At 57.0% G+C, this 27897-nt stretch overlaps 3 protein-coding genes across 8 annotated transcripts in view; 2 read left to right on the top strand and 1 right to left on the bottom strand.

Annotated features, from left to right (window-relative positions):
• AP2B1 (adaptor related protein complex 2 subunit beta 1) overlaps positions 1–9185 on the top strand; it is an 81606-nt gene extending 72421 nt beyond the window's left edge. For all 4 annotated transcript variants that reach the window (XM_074556964.1, XM_074556967.1, XM_074556965.1 and 1 more), the window contains 2 exons: positions 5136–5290; positions 7022–9185. In XM_074556964.1, coding sequence (XP_074413065.1) covers positions 5136–5290; positions 7022–7096 — 230 coding nt within the window. In that variant the 3' untranslated portion in view covers positions 7097–9185. The remainder of the gene's footprint in view (positions 1–5135; positions 5291–7021) is intronic.
• A 1810-nt stretch (positions 9186–10995) lies between these two features.
• Positions 10996–21559, top strand: RASL10B (RAS like family 10 member B). Of its 3 annotated transcripts, none has more exons than XR_012583502.1 (5): positions 10996–11301; positions 14229–14555; positions 17085–17209; positions 18534–18892; positions 19074–21559. XR_012583502.1 is itself a non-coding variant. In XM_074556972.1 (5 exons), exons 2-4 carry the CDS (start codon positions 14340–14342, stop codon positions 18802–18804), a joined length of 612 nt encoding a protein of 203 aa, XP_074413073.1. In that variant the 5' UTR covers positions 11488–12079; positions 14229–14339; the 3' UTR covers positions 18805–18833; positions 19074–21559. The 3 variants fall into 3 exon arrangements, 1 of the variants encoding a protein (XP_074413073.1); XM_074556972.1 differs by lacking the exon at positions 10996–11301 and adding an exon at positions 11488–12079 and having other exon boundaries at positions 18534–18833; XR_012583501.1 differs by lacking the exon at positions 10996–11301 and adding an exon at positions 11491–12079.
• Positions 20079–27278, bottom strand: GAS2L2 (growth arrest specific 2 like 2). Its single transcript, XM_074557323.1, has 8 exons — positions 27036–27278; positions 26591–26960; positions 25767–26008; positions 25170–25277; positions 24486–24582; positions 23938–24184; positions 23427–23784; positions 20079–23375 (listed from the first exon to the last, which is right to left on the bottom strand). Exons 1-8 carry the CDS (start codon positions 27261–27263, stop codon positions 22323–22325), a joined length of 2703 nt encoding a protein of 900 aa, XP_074413424.1. The 5' UTR covers positions 27264–27278; the 3' UTR covers positions 20079–22322.
• Between the last annotated feature and the right edge of the window lie 619 nt (positions 27279–27897).

The raw sequence follows: 27897 nt of genomic DNA on the forward strand, positions 1-27897 counted from the left end.
CACATCTGTGCAGCCATCCTGGAGGCCCTGCAGAGCAGTCAAGCAAGGGGTGCTGCTCTTCCTCAGTGGAGAAACTGAAATTTGAATTTCTTTCTGTATAAACACCCTGCACTTTTTCCCTATTTAGATTTTGTTAAGGATAAGGCAGGAGTCTTGGGAGATGCAGACAATGGACCCATTTGAGGCTTTCTAGAAAGTGTCTGAACTAAGACAGGAGTAATCAAGGAGGTGAAAAACGAGGAAATGAAGGTGGAAATGAAGAATGCTGCTTAGTGGAACTGGGGAATTACAGGAGTGGGTGATGAAGAAGCTGATGTGCAATGTGACAGACATGACAGCAGGTGTGTGCAGCCAAGATATTGGGATGTACCTGTAAGAAATAAGGAGAGGGAAGAGCAGGGAAGAGCCAGGATGCTGCTGTGAGCTCAGGAACTGCTCTGAGGTGAGTTAGACTTGAAACAGGGATTTGCTGGGGGCTGGGATTTGATCTGTCAGAAAAGCAGTGTGTGAGTTCCTTGTACATCCAGAGCTGTCTGTCACAGTGCAACAGTCACCTTACAGCACCTCCTGTGCAAACTGCAGACTCCTCTCCAGGTTATTGCTTTTCCTCCTTCAAACAAAAGGAGATAAACACAGACAGACAGCAGAGAAGCTTCTGTGGCAGTCTGTGCTCCCAGGCCTTTGTGGGGAAAAGATCCATCCTGTGCCCACAAGCCAAATAGGATTGGTTGGAGATTTGGTGGCTTGCAACAGGGATGGCAAAAAAAGCTCATCCCAAAGCACTGAGCAAGCAGAAAGTCTTGGCTGCTGCAGGTAGCCCAGAGCAGGGCAAGGGAAGCCAAGGAAAAGGTGCCAGGCTGTGGGATGAGGAGCAGGTACCTGTAAGTGGGAATTGGGGTCTCATCTGTGAGCTGATCTGTGTCTCCACCATCTTTGCTTCCAAAAAAAGCAAATCCTGGACCTTTGAAGCTTTTCCCACCATTCCCCGGTGACTCAGGGAGAGATGAGTGCTTAGATCTGGATTTGGGGCTCAGGTTCCCAGTGGTGAGAGATGGACCAGGCCTGAGGCTGTTCCTGAGGGCTGTGGAGGAGCAAATCCCTCTGGAGCTCTGTCATGGGGCCAAGGTGTGCTTGGGATGCCCTGCACATCTTGAATTCATCTGTTCTGTGCATCAGCCTCTTAGGAAGAGGTTGGGAAAGTTCCCTGGAGAAAACCTCATTCAGAAATAATGAAAACACAAGGTCGTGGTTACAGCCCAGCATCCTCATCTCTTATTAATCCAGTGCTAAATTAATTGATTTGAGTTTTTTTTTTTTTTTTAATGAAAATACATTAATCTAGTGCATGAAAATAGATTGCTTAACTGTTACAGCTCAAATATTCTGGGTGCTGTTGGTGCAGCTGAGGTTTCCCCTGTAACTGAGCATGCACTGAAGCTCAGTTTGCCTTGTTTACACTGAGATTTTTTCAACATGCTAAGTTTGACTAAATTCTAAAGGATCCCTACATTAGGATATGCAAATCAGATGAGCTAAATGGTTTCCTTTTTCCTAAACACTGCTTACCCAAACCCACAGAGTGAAAGAGGATGAGCTGACTTGCACATGGAGATTTCCTCCCATTTAATGGTATTCCATCACTTGCTGTGCTGTTCAGCACAGGAATTTTGGTTTTGTTTATCACTGGTGCACAATTTGGTACCTTTCTTGTTTGGAGTTTAACATGGCTTTATTGGTATGCAGTGGTCACTGTGTTTTTCTCCCCCAGATAATTTGCTAATGCCAGAAAAAAAGTAAATTGGATTTTATTTTGATGAAAAAACCTGGGGGGAAATCACACAAGCTTGCATGGTATTTTGTTTTTTTTCTGAATGTGCAAATCCTGTAGCTGATGGTTTAATAAATTACAAAACTGGTGCATATTACATGTCCTGGAAATGAATGTGGTGTCAGAACATTGCCCCAAGTGCCTCCCCAGTGGATCAGCCTGTGCTTGGTATTTGAATGCAATTCTTGGCTGGATGCTCAGAACCATTCAGGTGCTGCTGGAAATGGCACAGGGATGTTCTGGGCTATCACAGCATAAAATAAAAGCAATAAATTGTACTTTCTGTATGGAGTGCTTGCTGCAGATTGCCACAAAGGTCAGACAAGGTGTGTGGTCAGTGTTGGCTCTGAGCTGTGCCTGTCCTTGGTGCACACCCCCTGCCAGGTGCTCATCTTGGCTCTCTGAGCTCAGATGTGAAGTTCTTAAGCTGGTGGGCAGAAGATTTGAGCTCATCCTTTGCTTTACCCAGGAGAAAAGTGCTGTTAAAAAAGGAGTTGGGTCCCTTCAGTGCAAAGAAGGAGACCCTGTGAGCTGTTGAGTTGTTCCTCCCTGTATTTCCATGTGCACTGCTTGGCTGAGGGACTGAGGTCAAAAATTCTGTTCAGAAAGGAAAATACAAGGAAAACAAACCAAACAAACCAGCCCTGAAAGCTGGGCTGATGTCAGAGGCTTCCCTGGCCTTGGTGATGGCCAAACCTCCCTTCCCTTGTGCTTCAGGAGGGTTCTGAGAACAAACCTTGAGACAAAAGAAAGTTGCTGTGCAAGGCCAGCTGTGCCTTATGCTGCTTTGCAGAGTCCCCAGAGTCACCCAGCCCTGTTCCTGCCTCCCTGGCCTCCCTGCTCCCAGCAAGATCTGCCTGGGTTTCTTTGATTTTATTTCTTTATTTTTTTTAATAAAGGCTGTGCTGTCACATGGCATTAGCGGTCCTGCCTTCAGCCAGCCCCAGCCTGCCACTGTTGCTTAGCAACTCTGATGATCTCCAAAATCCAAATTGCTGATACTCCAGAGCACAGGAGGGATGGGAGCTGCTACCTGGGGGGGAGAGGGGCTCAGCTCTCCCCAAATCTGTGCTCAGACAGGGGGCAGGAGGGCCAGGCAAGCCAAGCATCATCTCCAGCTGCTCACCATTGCTCTGGCTGGGGCAGGGCATCTTTTGGTGGGGCTTTTTGTGCTCTTTGAGGTCAGGGGAGCAGAAAATTGTAAAAACCTTCCTAGGGTTTGCCCTGCCTCACTTTCCCTCCCTGTATCCCCCTACAAGCATGTTCCTGTTCTGGAATCTGCCCCTCAGCAGGGGCTGGGGGTGTTTCCATGGCAAGAGGAGGCATCACGTGAAGATTTTGGTGTAAGAGCAGCTGCTCTGTGGCTGTGTCTCACCTGCTGAGCTCCCTAGGCACAGTTCCCCTGCTCTGCCATCACCCCTGTGATGGGGCAGCAGCCAAAATTGCAGCTTCTCATTCCGGTCCTGCATCCCTGCTCCCCAGGGAATGCCTTTGCTCTGACAGCACCTCCCAGCAGAGGGGAGGCTGCTGTGGCAGATGTCAGGCTTGCTGGAGAAAGTCCTTGCCAGCAGTTCCACCTTCCAGAGGGGTGAGGTTTAACCACAGCCTGTCAAAATGAGTCCAAAAAATCCCATTTAATACCAGCAACCCTCTCAGACAAGGATGTCCTGTCTGAGCCTGTGCTTGTGTTGGGCTCTGTGCCTTCCCAAAGGCCTGGAGGCTCCTGCTGATGGCTTGAGAGCATGAGAATGTGGGAATTTGGGGTTCTTTGCTGGTGGGTGATGTCCTTGCAGCATGGATTAATCCCAGGCACACTCCCTGTGAGCAGGGGACTGCTCTGCACTGCCCATTTCCCAAGTCTGGCTGAGTTTATTGTGGGGAGGAGGAGTATGGGTGGGAGGAGGAGACAGGCAATGAGGGGTTTTAAGCAAAAGATCTCATTAGTTACATATATCAGCCAGTTTCCATAGTAACTGGGGAAGAGAGGAAGCCTAAATCTGAGTGTGTCTGGGTGGCTGCATGCCTGAACCATCCTGGGCCTGCAGGGAGCTGCTCTGGGGAGCAAAGGGGGGCACAAAGTGTCCAGGCTGCCTGGGGAGAGGCACTGGATCCCAGTGTCTGCATCAGGGGTGGATTTGCCTTTTTCTTCCTCCTCCCACCATTCCCTGGTGCATGAACGGGCTCTGCTGTCCTCTGTCCAGTCCCTCAGCACAGACTGGTGTCCACTGTCAGCTCTGGCACCCCATGGATGGATTAGGGCTGCGTGGTCACTTTGTGCTGCTCCTGTGCTCCTTAGATGGATCCCACATTTCCAGTCTCTGGCCTTTCAGTGCAAGGTGGTTTAAGGCTGTTTCTGTACCCTCATTCTTTGTCATAAATGACCCAGCCTGCTCTGAATGACCCAGCACAGATAAAATGTTCCACCTGCCCCTGCAGGGAGTTAAATTTCTCCTGTTGAGCACCAGAAATGGGAATTTGCCAATGATGCTTATCAGGATCTTCCACCCAAAGTGTGCCTGTGCCCCTTTACAGGCATCCACAGCCTGATGTGTGCTGAGGGAACCCCTTGGCATCCAGGGCTGCTCTGTATTCTGTGGATTTCCCTGTTCTGGTTCCCTCAAAAAGTCCCTTAGAAATAATGTGTGTGACAATGACACCCATCCAGGTGTGCAGCTGAATTCACACCTCATCTGCAAGGGCTGAGGTCAGGCTGTGTGTTAAAACCACACCACAGCCCTGTGATGTCTGGAGACAGTGCCTGGGGGGTGGTTTACCCTTTCAAGTAATTACTTTTTTAAAAAGGGAGAGGATTTTTACTGCTTTGTAGGACATTGATTTGGCCAGAAGTGTCTGTGTGTGAGCAAAGTAGGAGGGAGCTCTTGTGGCTGGGACACAACCTCAGAACCTGAGCACGCCTCAGGCTGTGATCTTTGTTCTTTTCCACCTTCATCTTCTGACTTTTTGGCTGCCTGTAGGTGGATGGGGGTTGTGGAGAAAGCAGAGTTCTCTTCCCCTCTGAGCAGCCTTTAGAGTCTCACCTTGATCAAGTCCTGAGTGACCCAGGGCAGTGAGAGCCCTGTAAAATGGGCAAATACCAGGAGATCACAGCCTGAAGGGAATGAGGTGGGTCCATGGAGAGAACTGGAATGTTTTTCTCCTTGTGTCACGTGTGCTCCTGTCCCCAGGGAAGCAGCCAGCATTTCCCTGTGCCCTTGCATCCTGGGAATGCTCCCCAGGGCTCTCCTGTCTCTGCAGATGATGGATCTGAACTAACAGATGCCTTTTTTCTCCTCCCTTCCCTCCAAAGACACTGTCTCCAGCAAGCTGCAGAACAACAACGTGTACACCATTGCCAAGAGGAACGTGGAGGGGCAGGACATGCTCTACCAGTCTCTGAAGCTCACCAATGGCATCTGGATCCTGGCTGAGCTGCGCATCCAGCCCGGCAACCCCAACTACACGGTGAGAGCCCTCAGGGCAGGGCACAGCCTGGGCTCCTGCTGCTCTCACACACCCTGAGCTTTCCTGCCTGCCCTTCCTCCCTGGGGTGTTCACTGGGCACCCAGTGAAGGAGGAAAATGATCAATCTGACTACCATGTTTCCAAAAGGCTAATTTATTGTTTTATGATATATGATATTATAGATTATATTATATATTATGTGATATGATATCATATCATATTGTATTATATTATTATAATTTTATCATTATTTTATTATTTATACTATATTATACTATACTATGTTATATTATACTATACTATATTATACTAAAGAATAGAGAAAGGATACAGACATACAGAAGAAGGATACATTACATTGTATTACATTTTAGTATTATTTTAATTTTTATTATTATTTTATTATTTACACTTTATTGTGCTATGTTTATTAGTGTATTTATTTAATGGCATATTATATTTATTATTTACACTATATTTATTATACTATAATTTATTATTTTATTATTTATCCTATATTATACTATATTAACTATACTATATTATAGAATAGAGAAAGGATCCAGACAGAAGGCTACAAAGAATTATAATGAAAACTCATGACTCTCTCCAGAGTCTCAACACAGCCTGGCTGTGATTGGTCATTAAGTTAAAATAATTCACATGAAACCAATCAAACAATGAGCTGTTGGTAAACAGTGTCCAAACCACATTCCAAAGCAGCAAACACAGGAGAAGTGTATCAGATAATTGTTGTTTTCGTTTTTCTCTGAGGCTTCTCAGCTTCCCAGGAGAAGAAATCCTGGCAAAGGGATTTTTCCAGAAAATGTGACAGTGACACCTCCCTCTCTGCTGGCTCTGTGCTGAGGGAGATGCTGTTAATTTGGCTGGGGGGGTGAGGATGCTTAACATGGGCAAAGTGAGGAGCACCAGAATTCCCCTGCTCTGTCACCAGTGAGCTGGGCCAGTGCCTGCTCAGCAATGGGCAGTGACTTGCCAAGGTTACCCAGAGATAAAGCCAAGAGATATTAGCAAGGAAGCACTGCCAGGGAGCCCTTCCCCCTCTTACAGACAAGGGGAGATTTATGCCCCGCCGTGTTCCCGGCTGTCTGTGGCCCTGTGCTGGCACCAGCCCGGGGCTGGCGGGAAGGTGCTCTCTGTCCTGCTTCATGCACCCCTGTGACTCTTGTCTTTGACTTCTCTGCCCTTCTGAGGGACCTGTGTGTGTCTGGTATTAGAGGATTTATCTCCTGTTGGAAGCTGTGCCAGGAGTTCCAAGAGAAATGTGTGGTCTGGGGAGCTGCGGGGCGGATGTGAGCGTTGGAAGGTGATTTAGAGTGTTTGCACAAGGTTTGATGCTGCAAGCCTGGTCTCAGCCTGATCTTTGCTTTAGAGAGGAGTGACAGCCAAGTTTGTGTCCATCAGGACTGAGCAGCAGATCTTTAGAAGCCCTTGGGTTTAGTGCTGTGATTTGCAGCCACAAGCACAGGTCCCTTGTCTCAGTTTGGGATCCTGTCCCCTTCTTCTCCTGCCTGTGGGGCCGCCTACATTTGCTGAGAATGTGGGAGTTTGCTTTTGTTTTCCTCCTGCTTTCAGCAAGCTCTGAAAGGGCACTTTGAGGTTAATTATGAAGAAAGCAGGACAGATATTCAGTGTGATTGTCAGCAGCCATGTCCAACCATTCCCTTGTGGCAGGAACTCCAGCACTAACATCTCCTCTCCTCTCCACAGCTCTCCCTGAAATGCCGAGCTCCAGAAGTGTCCCAGTACATCTACCAGGCCTACGATGCCATCTTGAAAAACTAACAGGAGGTGGAGCCTGTGCCTCACCCTGCAGAAGGAGGAGGGGGGAAAAGGGGTCCCCAGAGCCTCCTTCACCGCCAGCGCAGGGAAGAGCACTCCTAACTGGAAGCAGCTGTATTCATGTGTAGGATTGCAGTCAAAGGCACTGATTAAACAAGGTAGCAATTAGTATCCACGTGCTGATGATGATAGGGAACAAACCCCTTTGGTATTTTTAGCGTCCATGGAGTTTGTAACCACTGCTTCAGACTACTCCCATGTGCCCCTCGCCCCTCACTCATCCGTTCTCGTGGGCTTCTCTCCCATTTTGTGCCAATGTTCAGTGTTTTCTAAATGGCTTTAGGTGTAGTTTGGATTTTGTAAAATAACTGCTCATTGGAAAAACGAAAAAACACCGAGCAAAAACCACACGTCTGCTGATTAAAACAAGGCAAAAGTGTCGAAAACATAACACTGCACTTTATTTTATATTTTTATACTTTTTTTTTTTTTTAGTTTTTCTATTGTAATTGGCTTAAAGGGAAGGTGATTGCAAGGAAGTCTTGGGAGCCCTGCAGGGACGTGGGGCTCTAGCAGGGTGAGCACAGCCTCGGGGAATTAGGAACAGAGCCATCAGTGGGGTCCTAGGAGGGGGATGGAGCCCTAAGGAGGGGTTTTTATTACTCTTGTGCTGGCTTCTATGGTGTTTTCACTCCAGCCATCTCCCTGCCTCATCAGCTGGTGATTTGAGGCTGCTTTAGTGTGGGGAGGAGCTGCAGGCCTGGATGGGTAACAGGGCAGGGGTGACGAAATGAAGGAAATGAGCCTGTTCTTAGAGCAGAAGGCTCCAGGTGTGGTCTCTGCATCCTCACCCATGTGCAGCCCCTCTTCCTCCCGTTCTTTCTGTGCCTGCTGAGGCCAAGCTGCCTCCTCAGCCATCCCTGAGCTGTGCCCCCCTCTCCCAGTGCTGGCCCTGGCACATCCAGATGTGGCACTGCCACTTCCCCCGTGGGGCTGCAGCATCACCCAGGCCCCCACGGAGAGGGGCTGCTGCTGGCAGTGCCCCAGGATGCCAGGGGAGTGCAGTGGCTGTCCCTGTTGCCCCCAGAGCCCAGGCTGGGCATGGTGGGAGATGCTTTGGGCCTGGCACTGTTTGCTCCCGGCCTGCCTGGGGCACTCAGCTTCAGCTGGGCTGGGTGGAGCAGGCCATGGAAGGGTTTCTCCTTTTGGCAGCTCCACTCTTTGTGCCCAGCACAGTGTCCAGAGCCAGCCAGGTTCCTGCTCTGAGTCCCAAGCAGCCCCATGCCCTGGCCCCTGTTTTCCAAGCTGTCCCTTAGAGCCAGGATTGTTTCCCTTCCAGTCCACAGCTGTGGATTCACCCCATTGCATCCACTCAGTGCTGCAGCACCAGCAGTGAAAGCAAAGCCTCCTGCATGTCCCTGCTCCATCCATAGCTTGTCCTGCTTAATCCAACCCCACTCCAGACCAGCCTCTCCCTCCCCAGCATGCTTGGACATTTCCACCCCAGCTAACAAAGCTCTTGCGTGTAGCAACCCCCCCTGTTGTCCTTTTAGACGCCACTTTCAGAGTCAGTAAATGTTTCACGGTGGGAGATCGTTCATCAGGGCTTTGGCACTGGCTGCAGCCAAGAACCCGGTGCTGGGAAAAGGTCTCAGTGTCCTGGGAGAGGCTCCAGCCTCAGAGGACCCTGAGGAAGGTGTGTGCCTGTGTAGGAACCCCTGGGCTCTGGCTGGGGGGAAGAAAGTGGGGCAGAGCTGGAGCAGCCCAGCCCTTGAGCCTTGCCCAGCGTGCTGGGAGGGGATTTGCTCCGAGCCCTGCGGGTGCGGTGTAAAAATCATTAACAGAGCAATTAAGGAAGCGCCAGCGGCACTGATGCTGTGTGGGGCAGGGAGGAGAGCACAGCTTGGACGTGGGGAGGGGTTGCTGAGTGCCCCCTTCCCTTGCCAAATTCCTTCCCAGCTTTTGGGGTGGGTGTGCCAGCCCGGGGCAGGGTCGGTGCCGCTCCCTCCGCCCCTGCTCGTTGGAGTGTTCCCGTTCGTGTTGCTCTTCAGGCTTTCCCTGCCCTCCGTGTCAATAAAGTCATTTCCACGAGGCTCTGGCTGCGTGTGGCTCTGTGGGAATGGGGAGAGGATCCATTCCCCTGCTGCTGGCTCTGCCCAGGGCTGGAGGCTGCATTTGCTGGGAAGGAGATTTTGCTCACCAGGCTTCTTTTTCCACCAGGCACTTCTACAGCACAGACCCCCTAAATGTGGGGCTTGCAGGAGGAGGAGGCAGCGAGTTCCCTTGGTGCTCCAACAGCTGCTTCTCATCTCAAGGGGCAGCAGGGACAGATGCAGATGAGAAACAGAAAATGGATGTACCCATTTAGCCCTTCTGGGGCTCCAGGGGGGCTGTGTGTGGTGTGACCTGTTTTCCCTGTGGGGGAATGGTAAAATCCTGGGAGTCAGTGATGTGTTTGGATTGCTTTGCACTGGTGCTGTTTTTCAGAGGGCTTTGCCATCTCTTCATCTCAAGCAAGATGGGTTGGGCTGCAAAACCCCTGTGGCAGGCCAGAGCCAAGCTCAGTGCCTGAACTGGCCAGAAATCCAGCAGAACACACAGCAGGTTTGGGGAGTGTTTCTCTGGAGCAGGGCAGCCTTTTCCCTCACCCTGCCCAGCCTTGGCTGAGCAGCCCCTGGAATTTTGTGAGCTTCCACCCTCTGTGGAGGGCAGGTACCACATCAAACAGTGTTGGAAGCAGGTGCACGTGTCAGTTAACAGCAATGTCAGGCTGGCTTGGGGTCCCTGACCTTGCTGTTGTGTCCCTTCATCCATCTCTGGTTTGGGATGGGATCATCATTCCCTGCTGGGGATGGGCCTGGAGCAGCATTTGGCCCCACAGGAACAAGAGCTGCTGTGGGATCTCGGGGCTCTGCCCTGTCTGCTGCTGTCCTGTGGCAAAGGAAAGGTTTCATCCTCCCTCCCTGTTCTGCCAGAGGCTCCTCGAGAATAAACTGTGTTTTGCTGCTGCTGTGGGTTTGCAGATTTGCTGTGGATTTCCCACCAACCCCCTGGGAGCTGGGTTTGTCATCAGCAGTGTCACCCAGGGGCTCAGGGGACACAGGTGATGCTCCCTGAGCTGGGAGCTGCCAGGAGGGATTGGTCCTCACAGCTTTCCCTGTTCCTGAGGCCACACTGTGGGACAGGGACCTCCTGAGCTGTTCCTTGCTGCTCTGGCTGGAGCTGGGGCAAATCCTGCTGTGCTGAGTGGGCTCCCCAAAATCCCTGTGCTCCCACTGGCCTCACACCCATCCTGCTCGGTGCCAGCAACCCCTGAGCCCATGATGGGCTGTGGGGGATTCAGGGGAGGGTTTTGGATCTGGCTGAGGCAGGAGCTGACCACAGCCACCAGCTCTGCCTGTCCCCAGCTGCCACCTGCACATCAGGACCCAGAGGAACTCTTGGATGGATGATTTGAGGTTTGCCTTGCACTCGTGTTGCTCAGACTGGGATAAACCTCGCAGCCAGCAGGGACGTGCCGGGATCCAGCCCCACTCCCCTCCCCCCAGCTCCTCGTATATTAAATTTCACACATTAAACTGCAACTGAAGAGCATCTCGGAGGGAACTGCTAAAAATAGCCGCGAGGCTGGAGCCTGGATTGTGCGGGAGAGTTCATGAGCAGCGCGGTCCCCGCGCTCTGCCCGAGACATTCCGGGGCTCGCAGCTGCTCCGTGGCCGTGCGGGGATGGGGAGCAGCGTCCGGGGCTGCTGGAAACCCCAGGGACACACAAATATCTGCATCTCTGAGCATCTCTGCAGGGAAATAACGCCCCGATCCCTGCCGGGGCTGTGACCCCCTTTGCCTGTACCAAGGCTGTGCCAGTGTCCTTGTGCCCCCCAGCCGCGGGGCTGTGTCTGCTGCCCCCTTGTCCCCAGGAGGGATTGGCGTTGTGTTTGCCCCTGCACCCCCTCCTCAGCCCGGAGATGATGTTCTCTCCCAGCCGAAGGTGCTGACGAGGCTGGGGGGAGCCCGGCCGAGCCCGTGCGATCGCCGCCAGCCCTGTGCAGACACCTCGGTGCTCGCCGGTGTCACAGCCAGCCCGGGTGGCCTTTGGGGGCTGTTCCGAGCAGCAGAGGGGCGCAGGGACTCCATCAGCAGCGTGTCCCGGGGGTTTGGACCATGGTCCTGGAGGTGCAGGCAGCGTCTTCCCTCTGTCCAGCACGCAGGTAAAGGCTCCGTGCGGGGTGACCCAAAAACGCAGGCACTGCAACAGAAATGTCCCTCCTTTGGGGGGCTCTGCGGGCAGCCCAGGCTCAGGGACCCCCGGGCACAGAGCAGCCCCCGTCCCCGGAGGTGAAACGATGTGCCCGGAGCACAGCGAGCAGCCGGAGGAGGAGGGAAAGAGTCCCCGGGAGGGCTCCTGCCTTCCTCCCCCGAGGGGCTCCGGCCCGGGGGACCCGTCCGGGGCGGGCATGAGAGCCCGGAGCCGCCGGGGAGGGAAGGGGTGACGCCGCTGCACCCAGCACACTGCAGGGGGGACATGGGAGGGTCTTTTCCCATCGGCGCCTCCCCAGAGCCCCGGGAGAAGCCGGTGTCTCTGCTGGATTCCTGCGGCTCGCTCTGTGCATTGCCTGCCTCCTTTCCCGGGTGCTGCCTCCTTCCCTCCAGGGCACTGCCCGCATCCTTCCCGGGCATCCTCCGCATCCCTGCCTGGGCAGAGCCTCCTTCCCTCGCCGGGCGCTGCCCGCATCCCTGCCTGAGCTCTGCCTCCTTCCCTCCCTCCATCCCTCCCCGGGCGCTGCCCGCCTCCCGCCCGGGCATCCCCGCCATCCCACCGCCTCCATCCCTGCCCGGCTCCCCCCGCCGTGCCCCGGCCGGGCTCTCCGCTCCCCCCGGTGTGGCCGCGCCGGGCGGGGGCCGGGCCGGGCCGGGGCTCTGCAGCCGGGCTCGCCGCATGGCTCCGCCGCCCGCCGGGGCGCCGCCGGCCCGGGCCGCCGCTGCCAGGTACGGGGATCGGCCGGGAAGGGCAGGACGGGGGCAAAGTTACCGCTGGGCAGGGCAGGGGTGGATGGCATGAGGGGACAAGGGGGAAAGTTGAGCGCCGGGGCTCTCCGCTCCCCTTCGCCGGCCGGAACGGGGGTGCGGGTGTCAACCCCCCTCGGCATCCCCCGATCCCCTCCAGCCCCAGCGACACCGCGGGCCGGGGGTGCTGCGCTGCCCAGCGCGGCCGGAGCATCCCCGGGAGGGTCTGGATGCGAGGGGTGCGGGGAACGGGGGCTGAGGGATATGGGGTGAGGGATGTGGGGTGCAGGATGTGGGGTGAGGGATGTGGGATGCGGGATGTGGGGTGAGGGATGTGGGATGCGGGATGTGGGGTGAGGGATGTGGTGCGAGGGATGTGGGGTGAGGCATGTGGGGTGCGGGATGTGGGGTGAAGGATGTGGAGTGAGGGATGTGCAGTGAGGGATGTGGGGTGAGGCATGTGGGGTGAGGCATGTGGGGTGCGGGATGTGGGGTGAAGGATGGGGAGTGCGGGATGTGGGGTGCGGGACGCTGTCCCCGCCCTGCGGGGCTCAGGGGTCGCTCCTTGCAGTGCCCCAGGCGTGGCAGAGTGGCCAAGGTCTCCGCGGGGGCCGGGGCCGCCCTTCCCGGAGCCCCCTGGAGCCCCCGCCCGGCCCTGCAGCCCGCGGAGCCCGGCCCGAGCCTGGTGCTGAGCGCCCGAGGACCGGGGACGGTCCCTGCCCCACCACCCCACCGAGGGGTGCCCCGAAGGGTCCCCCCGCTGTGCCTCAGTTTCCCACAGCAGCTGCCTGTAGGGCCGGGCGCCACCAGGTCGGGCTGTGATGTTTTTGGGGTGCAGTGTCCCCTCGGGCCAGCACAGGGGGCGGTGAGGTTCTGGCGGAGGCAGAGCGGGCTCAGCCCGTGCCCCAGTTCCAGCGAGGCTCTGGTTTCCAGCTGTGTGGCTCCATCACGCTCCGGCCCCGCAGAGGAGGAAGGGTTTGTGGGGACGGGGCTGTCCCTGCAGCAGGGTGGCCCCCCGGACCTGCAGTGACAGTGCTGTGTGCTGGCAGAGAAAGGCCCTGGCAGGGACTGGCCTGGGGGCTCCTGCACCCCCATTTCCCTGCATCAGGCACAGAAACATCCCCACTGCGGGGCTGGGGACAGGCAGCATCCCGGGGACAGTGCCAGCACCCCGGGGGGACATGGTCCTTGGTCCTGGCGTGAGGAAGGTGAGGGTGGTGTGAGCCATGGCCCAGGGAAGGGATCCCGGGGAGCTCGGCCACTCCAGCACCCAGCAATAGGAACCGCTGTGCCCAAGCTCCCCCTGGGGTAAATAACCTCCATCAAACAGCCACAACAAGGTGTTTGAACCTGACACTTTCCGCTGCTGCCCTGCGCTTCGGGGATGGTGCAGGGAAAATGGGCCAGAGCATCAGAAATTGGTCAGAGCATCCACACTTTGGGATAAAGCACAAGCTGCTTCCTAGGGATGGGAACCAGTGAGAGTGGGGCCCATCCCTCTCCTGTCCCCATCACAGCTCCCGGTGCCAGCGGTGTTTGGGCTCCTCAGGCTCAGCTCCCTGTGTGTGGGTTATCCCCCCGTGTCCCCCTAAACGTGGGCCCTGCCCCGGGGCGGCTCTGGGCTCACCCTGTCAGCCGGCTGCTAAATGAGTCCCCATCAAGTTAATTGCCCAGCCGCTCCAAGGCTGAGAGGAAACGCTCAAGCTGTCGCTCGCAGGCGCTCAGCGATGTCCCCCCGCCAGCTAAAGGCAATTCCAGCTGTCCAAACCCAGGCAAGATGGATTCTCCAGCTTGGGACAGCACCGGGAAGGGACAGCTGGTGTCAGTGGCCCCGCACAGGCTGGGACCCTGAGCAAAGACAGAGCTTTTCCTTGTTGTGGTGCTGAAAGGGCTGAATGTGCCTGTGAGAACCTTCCTGGAATAAAGTCCACTTTATTCCTGGAATAAATCCTGGAATCCTGCCTCTCCTTGGCTGCTGGGGCAGGAGGTTCAAGGAGAACTCTGAGGTCCTGCAGCGCCAAAGCCCCTCGGTACATTGCCAGCTCCTGCTGGAATAAACACCCCCTGAAGCATCACCCGTGCAACCCCAGGGTGTCTCTCAGAGCTGACCAGCTTCTCCTTGGCCTTGCAGTGACGGGGAGCCCCGACGGGAAAATGCATCCTGAATGGGGCTGAGGCCCCCTGCCCGGGAATATGCAGCCTCGGCACCGCGGGGGCAGCACCGGGGCCGGAGCGCGGCGGGATGGTGGCAACCTTCAAGATCGCCGTGCTGGGAGCGCAGGGCGTGGGCAAGAGCGCCATAGTCCGGCAGTTCCTGTACAACGAGTTCAGCGAGGTGTGCGTGCCCACCACGGCCCGCCGCGTCTACCTGCCCGCCGTGGTCATGAACGGCCACGTGCACGACCTGCAGATCATGGACTTTCCCCCCATCACCGCCTTCCCTGTCAACACCCTGCAGGTACGGGGGCACCCGAGGGCTCCTCCGCCTCTGCGGGTCTGGGTGAACCCCCCTGTGGTGGGGTTTTGCTGTTGGAATCTGTGGGGTTGCGGCTCTGCCTTTTTGGGGGATGTTTGTCCCTCTCTCCATGTCAGCATTTGGTTGCTAAATGAGGGGTTGTGTCCTCATGGATCCCGCTGAGCAGGTTCAGGATAAAGTGTGCTCTAAAGTTTGGTGGCAGCAAACACAAGAGAGGTGGCATCCCACTCCCTCCAAAGAGTGTGGCTTGGCATTGCCCACAGCTGGGATCCAGCTGGGGTCCTGGAGCACTGGGATCCAGTCCTTGACTGAGCCATAGCAAATCTAGGGCTGGTAAATCCTGTGGTCATACAGGAGACCCAAAGTAACTTTATAACGGCATAAAGAGTGCTCACGTGCTATCCAAGTAACTAAGGTTAAAAAGCAACTGAGCTGTCACAAGCCCAAGATGCCAATAAGGCCCCTCCCCATCAAGGAAGATCTCAGAACAATGATTAATTGAACTCCACAAAAGCCAGAGCCCAAACTGGGATTAGATACCCCACTATGGCTGACCCAGTGTCAGAGCCAACAGCAGAACATGTGGGTGACACCAGGGGTTCCTGGAGCCCTGATGCACCCACTGCCCAAGCCAGGCAGGGCCTGTCCCTTCCTGGGAGTGGTCATTGTCCCCTCCATCATTGCCTGGGCTTGTTCTGGAGCTCTGAACCCACCAGCTCCTCCTCCACCCCCTCAGGTTCTTCCAAACCCCCCAAAAAGCAGTGTGGAGTTGGAAAGCATTGCCACCAGTGCCAACAACTTCTGGGTGGAGTTAATGGAGAAAAGGAGATGTTAAGCTCATGCCATAGTCCCAGGGACACAGGTTGTGTCAGCACTGAGGGGAAAGGAGCTGCAGGTTCCCAGCTGTGGCTACAGTGCCACCAGTGGGGCCACAATTAGTCACAGTGTCCCCGTCCCCAGCAGGGCCGGGGTCACAGGGGCCATGTAGTGCTCCAAGAGCACCTGTACCATCAGGCAGGAGGTGAAATGAGCACTCCAGGGGCGAGGAGAAGGTTTAAAAATTAATGGGTGAGCGCAGGGAAGGAAAGGTCAGCGTGAGAAAGAGCCTGAAATAGCAAAGGGTAATTTATTGACACAGCAGCCAATGCTCACACACTCCATTAACTCCCTGCCTTGCTGCACCCCAGAGGAGGTGCCAGTGGGAGCAGATGGAGGTTTCCAGGGAACAGAGGGTGATCGGAGGGGTGGCTCTGAGGGGAAAGGAGAGGGATAAAGCTCTGTCTGCAGGGAAACATCCTGGACTCAGCTCTGTGCCAGGAGCAGCATCCCTGCAGTGCTGTCCTGCAAGGGGAACAGGAGCCAGTGCCTCTCTGACACGCTGCTCCTGCAGTGCAACGCTCAAACATCCCAGGAGACCTGCACTGCTGAGGAAAACCACCCTGACAGGGCAGAGCTGCCCCCAGCACGGTGAAATAGCTGAAGTTCTTTGTCTCCCTGGTGTATCAGGGCTCAGAGGAGCCCCGAGGCTGCTGCTCCATCCTCCTGCATCTCTGAGCCCCAGGATCTCCCCAGCATCTCCCCTGGGTGGGCAGGGAGGGGCTGTGTCCCTCTGCCCCCTCCTTCCCCTGCTGCCCCCTGTGACAGAGATAAACCCACATCCCAAAACTCCCCTTTCCCCTCCTCATTCTGATATAACCTCGGGAAAGGCTGATTCATGGCTCTGAGGGGGTTTGCTCAGGGACGAGTGATGCCTTTCCTCCCTGGAGAGTCTTTCTCCTTTGCAAGGCACCCAGGAAGGTTTTGCAGTGCTGCCTGCAGGGGCTGCCATTCCCAGTCCCACTGCTGGGATGGGAAAGTGCCTGAAGTGAGGCAGATTTTCACTCATGGCATGGAAAAAAAAAAAAAAAAAATCCAGTTGTTCCCAGAAACCCAAGGGTTTCCTAACAGCATTAATTTCTTCCAGCTCCAGATTTTGGCTGTAGAGAGGCCACCCCTGCCTGCCTCTGCCCTGGATCCACATCTTGCTCTCACACACTCAGCTCCTGAGCAGCCTCTGCTCCTCTTCTGTCCCCATGTCCCCTCAGACAGAGCTGCTGTCACCTTCCCCCTGTGACCCACAGAGCTGCTGCTGCATCACCCTCAGATGGGGCTCAGCATCCTCCTCACCCGCCCTGCTTCAAAAACCAGGGTGCATCACTAATTAGCACAGCTAATTAGCAGCTCTGGAGGATGAATCCACCCAGAGCAGGGGGCTGCATCCAGCCCCACTCCCAGCTCAGCTCTGGGCTGGAATTAGGCTGCAATCTTCCCTCAGGAGTGGAATTGGGGCTGACACATCCTGTTACCTCTCCCCTGGGCTGACAGGGGGGATGTGGGATCTCTGGTGATGGGGCACACACAGATGGGTCTGGGCAGAGCAGAGAGGGGTGCTGGGGCAATGTGCAGCCCCCAGAACAGGGCAGGGCATCCCCCAGGCCCAGAGCCAGGACTGACCCCTGTGTGCCCCCACAGGAGTGGGCAGATGTGTGCTGCAGGGGGCTCCGGAGTGTCCATGCCTACATCCTGGTCTATGACATCTGCTGCTTTGACAGCTTCGAGTACATCAAAACCATCCGCCAGCAGATCCTGGAAACGAGGTACGGATGGCTCTGGGGAGGTGGCAAGGGAGTTCTGCACCATGGGGGGCACATCCTGGCATCAGAGAGGAGATACCAGACTGGCACAATGCCCCTTTGGCAGGGACGGGAGCCCCAACACCAAGAGAGGAGCAGGAGCCCAGGCAGGCTCCTCTGAAGCCAGGATTCCTGCTCCATGGAACCCAGGGAGGGACGGAGGATTCTCTGCTGCCAGCCCCAAAAATGAGCTGCAAAACGCCCAGCAAAGGCTCTGAGCAAATCCCTGCCTCATTCCTGACAGAATTCCCAGGAAAACAGGATTAGCTGCTTTCTGTAAGATTCCACACCAGCAACACATCCAACAACACTTCACTTCACTTCACTTCACTTCACTTCACTTCACTTCACTTCACTTCACATCCACACCTCTCACTCTCACTCCAAGAGAGAAGAAACAGGGTTAAGGTTGGCAGAGCTCTGAGGAGCCTGGCTGGGATCTGGCTTTGATTCTGGCTGTTGATTTGTGCATTAATGAGCCAGGCAGGTGTCCCCTGTGGCTGAGCCCTGCGTGAGCAGCTGCAGGTGCCATGGGGGTGTCACCAGCTGGGGTGTTTGTACAAATCACCAACGGGACAGGACTGCTGGAATGTGCTTTGAGCTGTTTGATTTTCCAACATCAACCTCATTACATAATTATGACAATGAGAAGATGCTAGCAGCTCACATCTCAAGCAGAAAACTAAGAACTTAATGTTACAACTTACTTTATAATTTTTTGACCAATCACACAAAGCAAAAGCACATTGACAGGAGTTCTATCTAATCACTATAAGAACACGTACCTTTGGTAAACAATGCTTGCCTATTTTGAATACAAGACCTACTTGTAAGCTTTAAAACACAATGCACAAAACTCTATTATTAAGCTTCAAACTTTCTAATATCTTTCTAGATAAACTTTTCTGGAAAGTTTAGCTTTCCAGAAAAGTTTATATAATTAGTTTATGTAAATAGCTTAGAAAGTTATTCTAGACAAGCGTTAATAGACACACCATTGTTCTATTTGTCCTTGCTTTTCTACAGTTTAAATAACTTTTCTGCTGACCTATCTCATGGCTACTGCTTAGCTCTAATCACAGTTCTGCTGTCTCTGAAGCTTGCCTTTTGCAGCTTTCCCAAAACCCTCTGATTTTGTAGATTCCCACATGAGGGGTGGCTGGACACGGAGGGGAACAAGGGGACAAGGCAAGGCACAGCCAGGAGCCCTTTGGGGATGGGTTGAGCTCTGTGGGCTGTCCCTCTGTGTCCCTCCCTGCCATCCTCCCTCACCTCCCGCCCTCCCCAGGGTCATCGGCACCTCGGAGACGCCCATCATCATCGTGGGCAACAAGCGGGACCTGCAGCGGGGCCGGGTCATCCCGCGCTGGAACGTCTCCAACTTGGTGAAGAAGACGTGGAAGTGCGGCTACATCGAGTGCTCGGCCAAGTACAACTGGCACATCCTGCTGCTCTTCAGCGAGCTCCTCAAGAGCGTGGGCTGTGCCCGCTGCAAGCACGTCCACACCACCATCCGCTTCCAGGGCGCGCTGCGCAGGAACCGCTGCACCATCATGTGAGGAGACCCCTGCCCAGGGACCCCCCAAACCTGGGGATGGTTCTGCTGCACCATCATGTGAGGAGACCCCTGCCAGGGACACCCCAACCCTGGGGATGGTTCTGCTGCACCACCCTGTGAGCCCCCTTCCCAGGGACCCTAGGGCTGCCCAAATTTGGGGATGGTTCTGCTGCACCATCATGTGAGCTCCCCCTGCCGAGAGACCCCCCAAACCCAGGGATGGTTCTACTGCACCATCATGTGAGATCCCTGCCCAGGGACCCCCCAAACCTGGGGATGGTTCTGCTGCACCATCATGTGAGCCCAGGGAGCCCCCAAACCCTGGGATGGTTCTGCTGCACCATCCTGTGAGCCCCCTGCCCAGGGACCCCCAAACCCGGGGATGGTTCTGCTCCCCGGGCAGTGGGAGCTGTGCTGGAGGCACCTCTGGGCTTGCTGAGGTGACATTTGGGGACAGGGGGTGCAGGGGGTGCAGGGGGACAGCGAGGGGTGAGGGATGGCCCTGAGCTCTCTGTGAGCCTGCAGAGCTTGAGGCCAAAGCCATCCCAGGGGGTTGTACATGCCACTGGAGGGTGGAGGAGGTGCCCAAATTTTTGGCTGTCCCTTCATCCTTGCCAGTTCCTGCCCTGGCAGCACAGGGGCAGCTCCTGGTGCTGCCTCATCACCTGCTCCTGGAAGGGAATTATCCAGCACCTGTATCCCGGTGTTCTGGGCATGGCTCTGTCTCTGGGGCACAGGGAAACAGGAGCTCTGCTTTTCCCCTTGTGGGATTTCTCCCTGTGGAGGACAGAGCAGCCAGATTACACGAGCTGTCTTTAGGTTTGGTCAGGTCAGACCTCCAGGTGGATATTCTGGATGAAAGCAAAAAAAGGGGGGGAAAGTAAATTCCAGTCCTGCTCCTGACACCCCCAGGAGCTGAGTTCTGCCTTCCCAGGGCTCTGAGCCCCCCTGTGCCCCAGCACAGCCCCAGCACAGGAAGGCTGTGAGCACCAAATAACCTGGGAACGCTCCTTGCTGGGCAGGTCACCCCTCTGCTACCTCTGCTCCTGGGCTCAGCAGGTGACCAGCTTTGCACCCCAGCCCCTGGGGTGTCCTGGGCAGGTGGGCACCCCCCTGTGCCCCCTGTGCCCCCGGCAGTGCCACCAGGCTGGGTTTTCCCACAAGGATGTTGCCTCGGCAGCAACAGGGAGCTGGAGCAGCACTTCCAGCTGAATTCCTGCTTTGTTTTTTTTTTTTTCTCTCTGCATATCCCTAATAGCAAAGTGAGTCCCCATGTTTTGGGTTTTTTAAATTTTTTTTTAATTGTTTAATTATTATTTTTTAATCTTGTGGTTTGTGTTTGCACCAGAGCCGCAGCTCGCCTGCGTGCTGCCCTGCAGGGTGGGCTGGCAAAGGGCAGCCCCTGCTAGGAAATGGTGATGGGGTGGTGGAGGCAGAGCAAGAGGCCGAGAGGGTCGTGGTTTCTCCATGGCTGGTCCCTGTGAGACACAGGGAAACACCATCCTCACCTGCTGAGGCAGGATCTGAGTCTGATCCATGCTCCAGCACAACCATCCCCGTGATTCCTGCTGCCACAAGGAGCTGGAAGCGTTCATCAGAACAGGACACCCAAGCTCTCTCTGCCACCACAGCCTGGTGTCCAGCACAGCTCCACTGTGCTCTTGGAATTGCTTCCCATCCAAGGCAGCTCCAGCTGAGCTCCAGTGCCTCTGACCACCCCATCCCTGTGCCAGGGCTGGGTGTGCATCCTGCTCCTCCCTCCCTGCTTGGGGAATCAAACCCCTTGCTCCAAAATTTAAAACAAAAAAAAAAAAAGGAAAAAAATTAGGAAAGGCAATGGGGGGACACGAGTCCATCTCAGCCAGGAAGGGCAGTGGCACTTGTCACCATCCCTTGCCTTCGTGGCAAACCTGGCTCCCTGTCCAAGCTCATCCTGACAGGATTTATTAACACATCTGAGTCCACTTATCGATCTCTGGCTAGAGCTTTACCCCTCCAAATTGTCTGAGAAGGAAATTCCTTGGTAAATGCTAATAATAAAGCATTTCTAAAGTGCTCACACTACACATATCAACGACTAAGCCAATACATTGTTTGTTATAACCCTGTAGCCTGCAGTTTATAGCACAATTAGTTACAGGTTTTTATAGCATCTATTTAGTATTTTGAAGAAAAAAAAAGAAGAAAAAAAAAGGTTATAAATATAATTGTTATATTCTATTGTACTTTATAGACAGAGGAAGTTATATTAGTAATAACAACAACTCTCACTGCTTCCACAGCACTTCCCAGCTCCTGGAAGAACGAGGGCTACACAGAGCTCCTCTCCCCAGAGCCCAGGAAGGGGTGGGTGGTGCAGGCAGGGAGATCCCAGCTGTCCAGGTGCAGGGATTGGAGCACGAGCACCCTGCGGCCCTACTCACACCTTACTACAGATTTACCACTCACCCAACGCCTCCCTGGTCCTGCTGAGAGCAGCCTGGGCCTGTCCCAAGCTGGGATGTCCCCGTGGCTGTGCCCAGGGCAGTGCCAGGTCCCTGCCCTGTGCTCCTGGGGGTGATGCTGGGTTCACCAAGGATGCTCCCCTCTCCTCCTCCTCCTCCTCCTGCCCCACTGAGCATCCCAAGCCTGGACTTGGCTTCCCTTTCCCCCCTGGACTCCTTGTTGGAGATTCCCGAGGTGTCTGCACCGCCTGTGACGCCCTGCACCTCCTTCTTTGAAATTGAATTAAAAATCAGGTCTGTCCCCTTGTTCTGTACCGGCCTCAGGAGTGTTTTTGCCAGCAGGTTTTTGCATTCCCTGAGTCCCAGCGCTCACATTTGCAGCTCCTCTGCAGGGAAGCGGGGCTGGCTCCATCCTCTCTCGTGGAAAATGAGACTCTCCTGGGCATTGAGGGGCTCTCAGGGGGACGATTGCTGTGCCCACATCAGGATTATCCTTCCTCCCTCCACACCCACACAGAAAAGAAGTGGAAATGGAGTTTTGGCACATTTCTATTGCACAAACAGCATTGCTGGGGGCTCGGGGGCAGCAGTGCCTGTGCTGTGACCCTAATTTGGAGAATTATGGTGACATCCAGCACCCCTGAGGGGACCACAGCCATCACAGGGTCCCTCCTGTGACCCCCCAGCACTCATGGAGGCTTTTGGAGCTGTCAGACACGGGGCTCACTGGTGCCGGTGGGGAGCACTGAGGTGTGAGATGCTTTTTATGGGTGTCAAGGATGGGGTGTCCCCTCTCCAGGTGTGGCTAAACCCTTCCTCCTGCAGAAAGCATCGATTTCGGGCTGGATTTTTCCAGTACAAAAGTGCCTGTTTAGCAGGATTACCAGAAAAATAAATCCATTGGGAAGGACGGGGTGCAGCGGTGAAAATAAGGTGGAACCCCCCCGGGCTGTGTGGGAGCAATCCCACCAGGGATGGTTCTGCTCCATCTTCACCTTCAGCATGGCTCCCACCCTCGGAGGGAGGGCTCCGTCGGTCTGTCCGTCCGTCCGTCTGTCCGTGCCTCGGGCTGGGCTCAGACCCACGACTCCTCCTCCTCATCCTCGCTCAGCCAGGTGCCGCTGTCCCCCGGGGAGGGCTCGGGGCGGGCGCTGCCGCTCTGGGGGGCCCGGGGGGCGCCCGGGGGTCGCCGCTGGCCCCGGGGCCGATGCCCCAGCGGGGTGGGGATGCGCGAGGGGCGCTTGCCCGGCCTGTGGTCCCGCCGGGGCCGCACCTTGGGCCGCAGCTTCAGCTTGTAGATGGAGGGCACCCGCTCGGGCTTCTTCAGGCAGCGCCGGGGCTTGGTGGCGATGCTGGCCCGGGGGGTCTGGCCCCCCATTCCCGGCCCCCCTGCGTCTCCCGGGGCCGGGGTCTGGCCCCCCATTCCCGGCCTCTCTGCCTCTCCCGGGGCCGGGAGCTCCGGGGCAGCTCCTGGGGCAGTTTTGGGGACCTGACCCCACATCCCCACTGGGCGGAGGGGCTGCGGGCCGCGGGACAGCTCCTCCAGCACGCTGGCATAGCCGGGGGGCTGCGTGTGCCCACAGCAGGCCCTGAACCCCTCGGGGCCATCCTGTGCCCCCCGAGGTCCCTGGGTGCCCCCAGTCCTTGTGCTCGGGGCTGGGTGGCTCTGTCCTGTCCCCTGGGGACTGTCCCCAGCATCGCAGACCCTGCACTGCCCCACAGAACGGCCCTGAGGGGTGGCGGGCCGAGGGGCCGGGCTGGCTTTGAGGGGGGGTTTAACGCTGCTGTCCAATTTCGGGGCTTGGCTGGAGCAATTCCGGGGTGAGGGCTGCCGGCCCCGGCCCAGGGCTCTCTGCCTCCCTTCCCGTGGGTTCTTCAGGCTCCGGGGGTCTCCTGGAGCATCCCGGAGCGAGGAGGGGGCACGGACCTTGAGGGGACTGGGGGCACGGACCTTGAGGGGACTGGGGGCTCGGGGTGCGGTGGCTGTCCCCGTTTCCTGTGGCCTGGCAGCCGGCACAGATGATTTTCCTCCTTGCTGGGCGCTCCTCGGAGCTGCCGGTGCCGTCCGTGGGCTGGGAGCTGCGGGCCTGCTCCGTGCCGGTGCCACAGGGATGGATGATGTCCCCGGGCTGGATGATGTCCCCAGGCCGGATGTCCCCGGGCTGGATGATGTCCCCAGGCTGGATGATGTCCCCGGGATGGATGATGTCCCTGGGCTGGATGATGTCCCCAGGCCGGATGTCCCCGGGCTGGATGATGTCCCCGGGCTGGATGATGTCCCCGGGCTGGATGTCCCCGGGATGGATGATGTCCCCAGGCTGGATGATGTCCCCAGGCTGGATGATGTCCCCAGGCTGGATGATGTCCCCGGGCTGGTCCCTTGCCATGCCCTGGGCACCCCCGCGCCGTTCGGGGCGCTCAGCCGGGACGGGGTGGGTGCCCGGCCCCTCGCTCCGAGCCCAGGGGAGCCGGATCGGGCCGGTGAGCGGGATGGTGGCGGCTGCCTCCCCAAGGGGACAGCGGGTGGCTCCCGCATCCTGCAGGGACAGACAGCGGGGAGGGGCCGGAAGCTGCTGCATCCCCCCGGTCCCGCCTGGTGCTGGGCACCTCCAGACGGGAGAGGGGAAAAATTCTAAATATGCTACCAAACCGGCTCAGTTTGGGGCACGAAGCATCTCTGCATCACTTACCTGCCCGAAGGGACCCTCCGGGGCTGTCCCGGCTCCGTTTGAGGGCTGGCCCCCGTCTGGCGACCCCAGCGCTCCGGGGAGGGGGCGGCAGGGGGGACGCGGCCCCCCCAGGGCACGGGGGGCAGGGGGCTCTGGGAGCGGCTGATGAGCAGCAGGGCGGGCTGGGGGCTGCGGGCGGCCGGGCACAGCCGCACCTCGTGCTGCACCTGCTGCTGCGGGCTCCGGCCCTTCCGGCCTTGTTTGTGAGCTGCGGGGACAGCGAGGGGGGCTCAGCGCCCCTGTGCCATGCACCCACCCGCGGGGAAGCCCACCCAGCCGTGGGTCAGCATCCAGCCCCCCGAGAGTGCCTGTGCTCCCTGCAAAGCGGCTTTGGGGGTCCGGCTCCATCCTGAAGTCTTCCATGACCTCTAGTGGCCACCAAAACCAAAGAAAGTCCCCAAAACCCGATATTTCTCGGCATGGCTGTACCAAAGCCTCCGAGAAGCATCGAGACCAGGCACAGACCCCATCCTCAGCCAGCCGCGGGGTTTGGGGACGTGGGGACTCACAGAGCGACGTGCAGCGACACGGGTCGTGCTTGTCCAGGTAATGCTCCAGCGTGTCCCAGCCGCCCCCGACCCGCACCATGACGTGTTCCCGCAGGATCTGGGGACATCGGGAATGTCCGTGCCAGGGGACACCGGCAGCAGCCTGGGGGTGGCACCCCCGGCCGGGCTTCGAGAGCTCTGGGCTGGCCCCAAGTGCCACCAGTGTCCCAAAGGGCAGCTCTGGGCTGGCCCCAAGTGCCACCAGTGTCCCAAAGGGCAGCTCTGGGCTGGCCCCAAGTGACACCAGGTGTCCCAAAGGGCGGCTGCGCCCCTGGCTCAGCTCCTGCAGCCATCCTGACAGGTTTATTTTGTCACCACAAGGAGGGTGAGGGATCCTTTTGGAAAATCCCTGTCCTTCGTGGTGTGCTGAGTTCTTTGGCCGTGCTTGGGGATGGATTCAGAGCATCCCAGTGCTCCCATAGCTGGGTGAGAGCAGGCTGTGGCTCTGTGGGGGTGTCAGGGTTTGTCCCACACACATGGGTGGTTAAATCCATACCAACATGTGTGACAGGGCTGAGCTCCCCTGCTTTGGGAATAGTGATCAAAGCTCCCACACAGACCCTTCTGGGGGATTGTGGAAAGGGGGTCATGGCAGAGCAGAATTCCTGATGTTTTCCCCCAGGAGCAGGGATGGAGCAGACTCACCCGCACAAAGATGAGGCTGTCAGAGTCCCCCACTCGGTATTTCCCTTCAGAGATCTTGATCATGGGGAACTGCACAGGGCAGGTACAGCGGCTCACCAGGTGCTGCACCTGAGGGTGGCAGGGATGGGTCCTCCATCAGGGCTGCTGGGAAAGGTCCTGGGGTGACCATGCCCATCCCCATCCATCCCCATCCATCCCCATCCTCATCTCCATCCAATCCACCTCCATGCCCATCTCCATCCATCCCCATGCTTATCCCCATGCCCCACTATTCCATCCCCATCCATCTCCATGCTCCTCCCCATCATCCCCATCCCATCCCATCGCATCCCATCCCATCCCATCCCATCCCATCCCATCCCATCCCATCCCATCCCATCCCATCCCATCCCATCCCATCCCATCCCATCCCATCCCATCCATCCCCATGCCTATCCCCATCCATTTCCATTTCCATTTCCGTTTCCATTTCCATCCATCTCCATGTCCTTCCCCATCCATCTCCATGCCCATCTCCATCTCCATCCATCCCCATCCCTACCTGCCTCCATCCCCATCCCCATCCCCATGCCCCCCATGCCCCCCTGCCCCTGGCACCATCAGGTCGAGGTTCTGCAGGTCCTGTGGTGCCCTCCTGGGTGCCCGGGGCAGGCTGGGCTCTGGGGGAGGCAGCTCCATCTCCTGCCGGAGCTCCTCCTCGATCTCCTCCTCCATCTGCACCAGGGTCGGGGCGCGCACCCCGAAGCGCGAGGCGTGGCGGGCCAGCTCCAGCAGGCACAGCACAAAGTTCTTCTCGTTCTTCCTCAGCACCAGGTCCTCTGTCTCGAACATCAGCACGTCTGGGCAGGGCAGGACACGGCATCCACGTGGGGATGGGGACAGAGCAGATGGGGGGCACAGATGGAGGCAAAACCCACCCAAAGGGTGCTCCCCGCTGGAGCCATCCCACCAGGAATATGGCAGGGTTCAACAAGAGTTGGGGTAAGTGATAAAGGAGAAAGAGCTTTTCCTTTTGGGCATCTGCAGCTGTTTCATGGCATCCCAAAGGCACAAAACTCAGTGTCTGAGAGCCCTGAGAATGTCTTGCTCTGTGCCACTCCCCTCCCTGGGCATCCATGGGGGTAGGACAGGGTGACAGATGCTTTGGTCAGAGCCAGGACTTCTCCTGCTGTCCTTAGGGCTGGGATTGTGCCGTGCCTGGCATGATCTGTGCCATCCACCCCTTCCTTTGCCATTCCTCCTGTGCATATCTACACCTAAGCAAACCCTCCAGCCACGTGTCAGCACACTGAAAACTTGCACAAGGGATGCCAGCTCAGGGGTGCCAGCGCACAGAGCTGTCCCATGCCGGGGTGGCGCTGGGTTTGGGGAACACATGGCAAAACACAGAGACGTGGCACAGCTGGGGCCTGGCATCCTACCTTTGATCCCCATCTCCTTCCTGCACCACTGGATGAAGTTGGAGACATTGTCCCTGGCCTGGAAGGTGCCAGGCTGTGCTGTGAGGTTGCAGGTGACACCGGCAGAGGGCAGGTGGAGGTGCTTGGCCACCTCGGGGCACACCTGGGCAAACTCCCCTGCCACCTGGGTGACGTGGTTGGCGTGGGAGCACAGCACAGCCCCTGTCTCCAGCACCTCCAGGAAGGTGCCCACCTCGATGTCAAGGCCATGGAGCTCCTTCAGCCACTCTGCCAGGTCCTCCTTCATGGCGTACAGGTACTGCCCGCTGGACTGGTAGGGACGGATGCTGCGTGTCCCCGTGCCCGGGGTGCCCCACATTCTGCCATAAGACTGGGAGGGAGAAGGATGGTGGGGACACGGCTGTCCCTGTGCTGTCCCTGTCACCTCCCCGGCAGCCACACTCACCTGGTGCCTCTTGCTCCCTGCCACTCGGGGTGGTGGCAGTGTCCTGCTGGTGCCCCAAGCCCTGCAGTGGTGCTGGGGAGAGGAAATCGCCCTGCTGGGTGTTTTGTTTCCTTCCCAAGCACAGATCGCAGATCGCTTCTCCTTGGTGACAAGGGACTGGCTGCAAACACTCCCTGTTAACCCTTCAGCACCCACTCCTCTCTCACAGCCCTGCTCCTCCCCAGCCATGCCAGGGGTGGATTTTCCCCCAAAGGTCCTGGCTCCAGGGCAGGAAGGAGTCAGAGAGCAGCTCCTCAGCACCCAGGATGCTCCCAGCCACACGAGGGGGATTTTCCCCCTTCCCAAAACCCCTACACCCACCTCCAGCACAGGTGAGGGCCACAAGGTGCTTTTTCAGGGCGACCTCAAGGTGAGGAGGGTTCATTTTCACACTCACCTTTGGGCTTTCCCTGCTCTGTGCTGCTTCCCAAACTCCTTTCCCCATTGCCCACAGCAGCGAGGTGAATGGGTAAAGCTCCTGCAGGGATGGAGTGGCTCCAGGAATTGGGGCTTTAAGGAAAGAGCTGCCCATGAGTGGGCACCTCTGGGAATGTGGGACACTCCCTCCCCAAGCCAGGCCTTGCAGAGCTGCCACAGCACCCAGGTACCTCTGCAAAACCCAAACAAATCTACCAGGGCAGTGTTCACGCCTCAGGGACAAAGCAGAGCCTCTCCTGGGTTTTGTGGGTCTCCTTGCTGTGGTGGGGACCCATCCTGTCCCTGCAGATGTCACTGCAGCTCAGTGTCCAGCCGGGTCATTCTGGGGCAGGGAATGCAGGAATCCCAGCTATTCTGTCTGGGGAATGTGAGGCAGGCTGGGGGA

This window comes from Zonotrichia albicollis, chromosome 22 (assembly GCF_047830755.1).
Source record: "Zonotrichia albicollis isolate bZonAlb1 chromosome 22, bZonAlb1.hap1, whole genome shotgun sequence".
In the NCBI taxonomy this organism is placed as follows: Eukaryota; Metazoa; Chordata; class Aves; order Passeriformes; family Passerellidae; genus Zonotrichia; species Zonotrichia albicollis.